General features: G+C 40.8%; 1 protein-coding gene across 1 annotated transcript; it reads right to left on the reverse strand.

Moving 5' to 3' along the window:
- Positions 1–1,182: 1,182 nt before the first annotated feature.
- On the reverse strand, positions 1,183–10,870 carry LOC116500851 (fructose-1,6-bisphosphatase 1). Its single transcript, XM_032206142.1, has 7 exons — positions 10,701–10,870; positions 8,273–8,435; positions 6,615–6,707; positions 5,400–5,543; positions 4,035–4,172; positions 2,555–2,674; positions 1,183–1,535 (listed from the first exon to the last, which is right to left on the reverse strand). The coding sequence occupies exons 1-7, from the start codon at positions 10,868–10,870 to the stop codon at positions 1,344–1,346; spliced, it is 1,020 nt and encodes a 339-aa protein (XP_032062033.1). The 3' UTR covers positions 1,183–1,343.
- Between the last annotated feature and the right edge of the window lie 249 nt (positions 10,871–11,119).

An 11,119-nucleotide genomic window follows, 5' to 3' on the forward strand; every position in this document is an offset into this window, starting at 1 on the left:
CTATACCCCACCTCAGTGGCTGGTGTCTCACCTGACCAGACAGAGGGAGAAGCCCTGGTTGTAGCACAAGCAAGAATGGCCTGTGAGGAAAAGCCCAGGGCACTGGAATCCCAGCTGTCCCACTACCTGGCCCACGGACCCCAAGCCCTCTCCCACACGATGGCCTGCTCGTTTCCAGACCACAGCTTGACCTGTGGAGGAGCGTGGTGCAACACAGGGCCTGACACAGGCCTTCACGGCTTTGGAAGCTAGAGCATGAGCAGAGGAAGAGCTGAGTGGAGATATTCAGGATTTTCCAGACACTATAAGGCATCTGCAGGTCTGTACTGATCCAGAAAGCTTGTGAATTGTGGCCATGCACTATACACAGACAGGTGGATGGCCCATCTAGCTCGCAAGCACCAATGTTGTGTTCCCAGCAGCATGCTCTGAATCAGCACATTAAATGTCAGTGTACTTTCTGGGAATCTTTGCAACTTGCTTCTGCTTGTGCAGCACAATTCTTTTCTGTGGTAATGCTTGCTCTCAAAATAACACAATGAACATCTGGTGAGGGTTGCTAGCAATGCGTAACTTCATCTCCTCACCAAGCAAGCAGATTAATTTCTGGCAAAGATGGTCATACCATCACAGCAGAATGGTACTAAGCTGCCTACATGTGCCCTTTCTGCAGTTCAGAATCCCTCTCCAATATGTCATATTTTCCATCCATGTGTAACGAGACCTGATAAGAGTGTCAACTGGCAATAATAACTGAATATGTCAGAATTAACATACACTAATGTATATGTTTCACAAATGTTAACTCTTGGTCAGAATAAGCCCAGGCTAAAGTACATAGAGTAATGTCTGGGGCCCAGAAAGCATGTGTGAAGATGTTCATGTTAGCCTTTGTATTTATTGTCAAAGAGCTACAGACTGGTCAAGGAACAGCCACTCAGTGTATGAGGCTGCTGAGCCTTCCCCTCAAGATTTTCAAAAGAGGACAAAATCAGATATTCTGGTGATAGTCTGTAGTTTGTCTGAGAAAGTTTGGTCTTCCCCTGGTTACTGAATGCAATACAGTATTTTCTTGTAGCACAGTTTGTTTTGTTTAATTACAAATGATAAATGAAAAAGTAAACGTATTTTTCACTTGCTTTTCTCTTAATGTTTCCTTTAATGAAATCTTTTAATGCCTTTCATTTCACAGTACAGTTGCACAAGATTTGACTTTAAAAATTATGAAAATGTGGCTCATTTGCTCTCTTGCTACAGAGGTCTGACAGTTCGGTCTTGCAGTACTGCAGTGTGTTCTTTGGTTCAGCTGTAAGGCATTTCTTTCTGACTGCAGTAAGCCTTCTTTACTTAGCTGAATGCTTTTTGACAATCTCAAGGTACTCCTTCACATCATCAGGAGATCCCAGGACAACAGGCACTCTTTGGTGAATATCCTCAGGCACTATATCCAGTATTGCTTGATGACCTGTTGTTGCTATTCCCCCAGCTTTCTCAATAACAAAAGCCATAGGATTGCATTCATAGAGCAGTCTCAGCTGTAGGATAAAAATCAAAATGGCAACGGTCAGTCCAGGCAATAGTGACAATCATGAAATATAACTATATTTAGCATTTGGTTAAAAACCAGTCAACAATCCAAGTACTCCATATTTAATATAAACTTGTCTCCAGAGTTAAATTATATAGACTTTTCTTTTAAATACAACAGTGAATGCTGGATTTGCCCAATTCAAGGACTTTCTCCATAGCTCATATTTGCATGGTGCACTTTACACAGAGACAAAGCTCATATGTAAGACACAATCTTTAACAAGGCAGCAGATCATGTAAGCCTGTGTGAAAGAAAAGAAAAACACTGCCCCTGAGTGTTCCATTAGGTTTCTGTAATGAGTAACTGCATCTTATCTTCAATCTGAAGCAATAATTTACGGACAATTACAAAACAGATGAAAGGTCTTCGTTGAATAAACAGTCGCCTTGTCAGCCTGTAAGGGTGTGCTTTTCCATAAGGGACTGTCTGATGTCCTGCAGAGGCAGCCAGGCATGGTTTGTCCAGATGAGTCAGTGTCACCAAGTACAAGATGCAGACGTGTTTCTGTTTAGCAGAGCTTTTCTTATGGAGAACAATACACATAGGCCTCTGATATATCAGCTTGTAATAGGAATCTCAGTGCAGTGCGGGATGTTTATTTTGCTTTATAACTTTTCACTTGGTTGGGTATGGCATGGTTTGGGATGAAACGGTATATAGAAGCCTGCTTAAACAGCACATCCCCTGGTACATTCCTGCTAATGTTCCATAATGTGAATGTGTTTGGGTATAAAGAGAAATCAGTACAGATGACACATGTTAGCAGCAATGCTAACATTGGTGTGTTTTATACAACAGGATGCTTTCACTTGCGACAGTGTGCAATGGGTGGCCACACTTGCACACCAGAGATGTAAGCTACCAAGCTAAAAGAATTACATTCTGGAATCATAATACTGATCCATGACAGTAAAATATCTATCTAATGTAGCGTCTTCTATAATTGCCTTTACGTGGGTTTACCTTTCCTTTAGGGCTTTTGGAGTTAGCAGGATACAGAAAGATTCCTCCATATACCAGCGTGCGATGCACATCAGCCACCATAGATCCTATATACCTTCCGCCATATGGTGAACTGCCATCCTACAGAAAGACATTTAAATAAGTGTAATTTTTGAGAACATCAGGTTAGTCTTCTTTTCCCCTACTAAGAGAGGGGGCTCTTAGTGGTCCTAATGTCTAATTCATCCATATCGTAATTTGTAGTATTCCAAGGAGCTTGGAGAAAAATTCAATTTCTTCCTTGTTTTCTAAATGGGAAAATCCAAGGAAAAAGACAGACAGAAGATTTCAGGATAGATGAGTGGTGATGCCAATAACAGAAAATGATTCCCAGCTCTCCATCAGTGCTCTAGCCCTTAGAAAATACTGCATTTCTAGTAGCAAAAAGACCAAGTGGTGGTAACTGATACTGCACTTCTATTGTAGTGCAATAAAAACATACAAACAAACAAACAAAAAACCATAAATAATCCATAAATAATAAAAACAAGAAAGGAAGCAATCTTTAGTACTTCTTTTACCCATTTTCTCCTGAATTTACAACACTTTTTCTAACAAAAAGTTCATAGTTGACTACTAAAATTAGTTCCTCAATATAGCCCAGGCAGTACTTTTTATTATTCTAATAAACAGCACCTTAAGGCTGGCAAGATGCCAGAAGAAAATGCCACTCTGCCTTCAAAGCGAGGAAGTCAAGAGCAGCCATCAACATTTAGCAATAGTGAATGTTTACACTTCGCTATCCAGATAATAACTGCAGTGATGACAGAAGGAAGGCATGAGAACAGACATGATTTTTATGGGCACTCCTGAGAGCTTCAGGCCTCCTGATAGTAGGAACCTGCATGACCACTAAGCAGACTTTGAAACTACACGAGGCTTTCAAGTGAGAGGCCCTTGGGAACACAGCTTGTGTTATCGCTGAGCACATGGCCCACCCCTGCTCAGCTTCTCCATCTAATCAGCTGCTGCAGTGATGCAGCAGCAATCTAACACCTGTAGGAAACATGCTTTCAACAACAGATGAGCCTTCCTATCCAGTATCACTAAATGCCCAGTTTTGCCTCCAGCACCATTACTCAGGTCCCCAGCAAGGATGGGAGATAAATAAGTAAATAAATAAATAAACAAACAAAATAGATAAATAGAAAAGAAAAAAAAAAAAAAAAAGAGGGGGTGTGAAGTGCAATACTGAAGAATGGTGAAAGATCTGGTCACATCAGTGATATTGGTGGTAGGGGGATGGTTGTATCAGGTGATCTTGGAGGTTTTTTCCAACCTTAATGATTCTGTGATTCTGTGATCAACTGCAGTTCTAACCAGCAGCCCTGCATACATGCAGATATATTTTAAATAGATAAAGAATAACAAGTTGTGGAACAGTACTTCATAAGTAGGAAATTAGAAGTGTAACTTGTCATCCAAAAACTGGATCTCTTACCTCAGGAAATTTCTTCTTCTTGAGATACTCTGTGATTGCAGGATCAAAGTATTTAGCATAGCCCTCATTGAGGCTGTAGATATTCCCCTTCTTTTTGATTTTTACATCCCTATCAACCAAAATGAATTCTCCAATTGCCTAACAATAAGAAAGAAAATCAAATTGTTAATATTAGTTGATCATTTATTTACAAAGTGAAAGCCAATCATACACACAACTTAGGAAAAATTCACTACAGCTTCCATTTTCAGTAACGATTTAATACCTATGAAAAAGTGGTGATTGCAGTTCAGATGCAAAGTGTTTTGTTTATCCATAAAACACAGAGCAGGAATCCCAGGGTCATGCAAAGTTCTTCATGCTACCATTCCCAGCTCTCTTTCATTTTTCTGTGCCAAAAAATGCTGTTGCCTGTAAATTTGTTTATCTCTCTGCTCTGTTGCTAGACCTATAATCAAAGTGCAGCTCTGAGGAATTCAGAAACTGACAGTGCCAGCTGGAGCAATATGCAGATATCTTCAAATAGCTATACACATTAATAAACTCCAGTTTGCCGTAGCTTTCACTAACTAGAAGCCTGGAGTGAAGAGAACTACTCTCCGTAACAGCTGGGCTCTTTCGTTTTCACTGATGTAACTTTCGATGTTAGTGCTAAAAGCAAAAAAAAAAATAACATGCACACATGCACAAAGCTAAATCTCCTATCTGAATATAAACAAAAATACATGCAGCTACGTAAGCTGTTACTTAGCAGGGAGCACCACATTTTATATCCTGCTGCTTGACCACTGCAGTTTCTAAAAATTTAATACAGGCAGGTGGCACATGCCGATTAACTGATGATGCTAAGATGGTTCACTACAGCTGTGGTCAATATGCCTTTGATTTTAAAATTCCTACGGTCAATGCATTCTAGAATGTCTAATGCATCCACACACATAACTTACTCTTTTACTCATCATGGTGAGGCCTGAAAACATAAAAGAATGTTAAATATTTCTGCTTCTTCAGGTTTACTAAGGTTCTAGCATCAAGGAAAAGGCAGAAAAATCTACAAATGCATTCTGCATGGTTGAAAACAGCTTATTTTAAATATGACATTATCTGACACATGCCACATATTTGCTTCACTGCACTGACTGTCTTCCCATTGTTGAATCACCCATCTTGGCAGGCAGAGAGAATATAAAAATCTCTTGACATTATTTTTGACAGGTTGTTGACTTCATTTTTCCATGTCAGCTTTAATTTGAAAATTGTTCTTTGATTTTTTCATGGACAAGGCGCTCTTACCTCTTACTACGCAAGTACCTTGTTGCCCGTAACAAACAAACAAACAAGCAAGCAAACAGAAGAGTTCCTCACCGGATCCAGCATAAAACAGTTGACACCTCCAGCAGAAGTGGCTAGTACCAGCATCGTGGCACTCCCATAGAGAGCATAACCAGCTGCCACAAGATTACGCCCTGGTTGTAAAGCATCTTTCCCTGAAGGTTCCTCAGGAGTCACCTAGAATAAGAAGGAGCATAGAAAACATCATTTTACTTCATTTTTTTTTTTCTAGCTGTTATGTAACTGGACTATTTGAGATAGGGATGGCCTTCTGCTTTGTACCCAGGCAACAGGTGTCACAAATGTTTCCATGAACTACAACTAGGATTCCTACTGGATGCGTTATATTACTGGATTCATTATATGTAATGTACAAATTACACGGAGGAGACAAACACATTGATCTAGAAATGCTCTTATATAAGCCTGGTTGGAATGCAGGAAACAGGAAAGGATTAAGGAGATATTATAGAGCTGTGTGCCTCCCCGTAGGTCATGATGAACACAGCTAGAAGCAACTCTCCAGAGCACAGTTGAAAAGCAAGCAACAAGACATGACTCATGGAGTTTACAGCTGATCAAAAGCAGCTAGGGTTGTTCTGTTTTCCTTTGCTTCATATAAAAATGAAGTTGAAAATAGTTACTTTGGGGTGTGTGATGACATACAGAAGATGATTAAAACGGACAGTTGGGTGTGTTTTATCTGACTTACTGTTTCCCCCTTCTTATGACATGCAAGTCCGGTATTTCAAGCTGCTTCAGACAAGAGTTCTGCCTTTCACACTGAATTAGACACTTGAAATGCACACGCCATGTTTCAGCTCTGGTTTGTATTTGAAGCCTATCCTCGGGCTAACAGGACCATTAGTACAGAGAACAAGAAAACCGGAAAGCACATTCCCCAGGTAGATGACAAACACATGGTATTTTGTCCCTGTGAAGGTATCCATGAAATCTAATACCTGCTTTGTTTGTAAGGGCTAATTCCTCTAGCTGGCTAATTAAGCATCAGCCAGGCTCCCATGTACATGGAGGTACCTCTCATCTTCTAACACAGTGATGCAAATCCCTCACAAATGTGTTTTATACAAGTGTCTGAAACAACAGATTTATTTAACTTAAAGCTTGTCCTGAAAGCCTCTTTTACAAACAAGTTTAGTTAGATTTTATGAAGTCTTCATATGCAATTATGTATTACCAAAAGGTGCACAACAATATTTTTTCCTGCCTTACATGAAAGCATTTTACCTTTCTATAGATGCCAAAGATGGTCCCAATGGAAACAAGACAGTCAATATTAGATGAGCCATCCAGGGGATCTATGCAGACTATGTATTTACCCTAGAAAATACAAAATAGAGAGCAATAAGGTTAGTGACATTATTTGCCTCCCTCCCCCAAATACAAGAACTTCAGTATGTAAATATTCTCGCACAATTTCAAATCAATATTAACTAAAATGCTGTTATAGATTATGAAGGACTGGAATTCCAGTAATATTTACTATTCAGGCTACATTTTCTCATTTTTAATAAAATTGCTTTCTGAATTATAAGGAAAAAAAAAAAGACGTTTTAAGAAGATCAGTGTGTTAAGAGCTAAAATTAGAGGTATCAAAAAAATGACTTTAACACCTGACATTCATAAACTATGCACTTAATTTTAATGCATATTCCACTTCAAAACCCTGTGCTCAGAACTTATCTTAGCCAGTTTGTGGTCTTATCCTATATTGTTTTTTCCTTCCCATCCCTTGACCCCCTCTCTTCTCCTCCACCCTCAAAAAAAAAAAGGGGGGGAGAAAAAAAAAGAAAAGAAAAAAGAGAACGGTCTCTGCCCATTGCTGTATATGGATTCCTGCAGGTACAGGAAATTGCTGATACAGGGAAAATAGCTCATTCCGCTCTACCTATTAAATAGCTTTTTTTCCCCTTATCTTGCCCACAGTCATTTTAATATTCATGTGTATTAACAGTGTTTGACTATTTGCTCTTCATTTGATTTAACCCTGTATACCAAAAACCTTTTAAGCACAAAAGTACTTTCCTCTGCTATCATACAGGTAGAAATTCTGATAAAACCACATTAGCTCATAGCCTACAGATCCTCAAAGATCAGTGAAGGAGTCATATTTGTTCAGATCTAAAGCAGACTTTGCTCATCCAATGCCCATGGAATCAATTTTCAGGATTTCTCAACAAGGAGCAAAAGAGATAACTGTTTTGACAAAACAAATGTTATGCCTTCTAAATTAGATTATTTTTTTTGTTTTCTCTCTCTCTATTTTTTTTTTTAAACTCAGATTTTTTACACAATAGAGTATTAGCCAGGAAAAATGAACTATGATCATTCAACAAGTGTATGCAGACTTGTGCACATAAGTAATGCCTAGGCCAAAAAGACAATTTTTTTTTCTTGTTTCATTGTTGTTAAGTCCTATTTTCATGGACTTCTGTGAGGATTTGCTTAAATTAAAAAACCTAAGATCTGATCTGCACTGAACAGATACTCAGTCTTTTACTGACAATTCTGCTTTACAGAAGTGCTGGGTTGACTCAGAGCATAGCTCTAGAGATCAGGAGGAATAACCATGAATTTTCCTCCACAAATAGGAAAAAGTAGGGTAAAAAAGAAGGTGGAGAGGAACCGCAGAGAAAACAAATTAAAAAAAATATGTCTTGGGAAAAGAAATGACAGAAAGAACAAATGCTGAGGTAGAGAAACACACAAGTAAAATATAATAAAACAAAATAAAATTCCAAGAAACTGCTCATATTTGCATTTTCAGAAAAGTACATGTTCTCTGAAATTTTCAGCTCAGTTTCAATTTCTTACATTTGAAGAAATACAATTGTAATACAACTGTAATTTGGAATCAAGCACAAATAATTTTTAAAGCTACCAACCCTTTTGTCAGCTTCCACTATTACAGCATCTTTGTTTTCCTCTGACACGATGACACATGTGCTGAAGGATGACTTGAGCATATTAATCACCAGATCATTGGAAAGGATATCCAGCTTCTTTACTTGATCTCCTGTCACATTGGTAGAACCAGCAATTCCATAGCTAAAGTAAAGGAAGGATGAGCATTTAGTCAGAGCAGGGCACTATGCCTTCCTAAGCATCCCATTTCTGGCAAGGTAAAGCAAGACTGGATGATATCTCAGTTTTTCAAAACTGTGTTTTATTTACTGTCCATTGGATTCTTGCTGAGACCTGCTAACATCATCTGTGTTGTGGCAAATCTAGAAGACATCAAATGTGAGGAACACAAAAAAGGGGATCATTTTTCTACAGTCCCTGAACTGGATACAGGCAGACATAGCCAGAGCAGGCTGTGAAGGCTGAATTACAATAATTGTGTTACTTTACATTAACTATAAAACCTAAATATTCTCCTTCAATCCTAGCCTCCAACAGCACAGCTGTTTACCGTAAAAAATTAAGATTTGCTAGAAAATTTATACTTAAAAAGTAACAATGACCCTGACTACACTAGTTACACAATAACTTTTCTCTGTAACTTGCTCTTGGTGAGCCGTATCAAACTCAGATTTCAGAACAAATATTTTGCTCACACTTAAATCAACATTTCTACGGTTCAGTGTTTTCAGTTTTGGTTTTATGCAGTAAGCATTTCTTTGGGAGTAAAACTGAGAAACACAAACATGGAACACAAACGCAGTCCCGACAGCTAATCAGAATCAAGCCATCTGGCATCAGGAAGTACTGGGAGACTTTGCGATAGGCACTTTTGAAAGCACACAGAACAGAGAACAGGAAGTGTAGCTCTAAGAAGAGCAAAAAGAGACCCTGCTCTGCACACATTCAGATGACTCTTATGTACTTTAGGTACAGTGCACCAGTTACTCCGAATACTGGTATTTCTGGTCTTCAGCAATAGCGCTGCACTCAGAAATATAACAATGTACTGCATTTCTTTAATTTGATGCAAGAGAAAAAGAAAAATACCCAGAATAATTCTCTGTCTGTCTGTCTCTGTCTCTGCCACAGCAGCTCAAATGCTTTTCTGCACCTGGGGGATCGTAAGGCAAGGCTTTGGGCACAGATACCGAACCTGTGGGCAGCTCAGCAAAGCAGCAGGAACAGGACCTCTGAGTGTGACAAATCAGGTCACTGATGGGAAAACCTGGTCTCTTCTGACAGACATAAGAGGCATGGGAAGGGGCTAGCACATAGCAATTAAAAAACTGTCTCAACCATTTAGAATCTGAAGTCAAAACAGAGAAAAAAGTTAAAATATACAAAAAGCAGGACTTTTTTACTGTCTCCTGCAGTTGCTTCTACTTTATTAACTTCAAATTTTTCAGCTTTGATGCTAATAATACTTTTTACAATAAAAATTACTTTGTATTGCTAGAGGCCTTTTGCTTCATATATTTTCCACTACATGGTACGTAGATGCAAATTCATTTTCTCTCTACTGCATTTTTCATTAAGTAATGAAGCAGCTCATGTCTAAACCCCTGATCAGCATACAGTTTGGCATACCAATGATATGTAAAATACCTAGGGGAAGTAGTTATTAACAAATAGTTTTGTTTTTAACATTTTGAGAGCTCTAATTTCCTCCCGATTCTCCTCCAGTCCACGCCCCTGGGTGTCAGCGCTGACTGGCTGACTGCAGACACTGCTGTTCCTGATGAAGGCTATTGCTAAAAACTGACATTGCTATGGTGCAACAAAGAGAAAAAGAAAAACCCCTTTGGGCTGCTGGCTGAAAGCATCCAGCCTGACAGGGGTCTGCATGCAAGCCCATCAGCCACCAAAGGCTGTGTGCCCTCTGGGTGAAGGAGCAGCACAACACAACACAGTCCTCTGGGGAGAAGCTCAAGCTCATGCTACAGCAACAGCTCTGGAGAGGGGAGGAGAGGAGGGATGGGCGGCAGGACAAGGAGGCATCTCAAACTATTTCCAAGTTCCTCCTGGGCTGATGCTGATGGGCACAGGGATGGGGATGGTGATGGTGATGGGGATGGGGATGGGGATGGGGTTGGGGATGGGGACAGGATGGGTATAGGGAGGTGGACAGGGATGGACATGGACATCAGGATTGGGATGGACATGGGGATAGACATGGACGTGGACATGGACATGGGGATGACATAGGGATGTGGATGTGGATGGACATGGGGATGGGCATGGGGATGGGGATGCACACAGAGACAGGGATGGACATGGGGACAGGAATGGACACAGGGTTGGGGATGGACACAGGGATAGGGATGGACATGGGGATGGGGATGGAGACAGGGATGGGGATGGACATGGAGATGGGTATGGACACAGGGACAGGGTCGGCTCACTCACAGGTTGGCGATGCCCGCCTTGCGCACGGCAGTGGAGATGGCCTTGACGGCGGTGCAGAGGGAGTTGAGGAGCTGCGTGAACTCCCCGGTGCCCTTCGCCCGCCTGCCCTCCTCCATCACGAAGCGGGTCATGGTGATGACATTGGTGTCGAAGGCCGAGCGGTCCGTCATCCTGCCGACACCACAGCACTGCCGCCGCTCCCCCGCTGCCCGCAGCACCAGCACCGGCCAGGGGGTGGGAGGGGGGGTGGGCGGGGTCTTCACGTGGCCCCGCCCATCTCCGCATCAGGCCACGCCCCCTCCCGTGGTATATCCACAACTCTCTCGGGCACGCGATCTGCATTTTTTTGGGGGGTTGGGATGTGCCCAGTTGGATAAACATAGCCTTAAATGATAAAGATGTGCACCTCTCAGTACACG

Source organism: Aythya fuligula, chromosome Z, assembly GCF_009819795.1.
Source record: "Aythya fuligula isolate bAytFul2 chromosome Z, bAytFul2.pri, whole genome shotgun sequence".
Classification (NCBI taxonomy): domain Eukaryota; kingdom Metazoa; phylum Chordata; class Aves; order Anseriformes; family Anatidae; genus Aythya; species Aythya fuligula.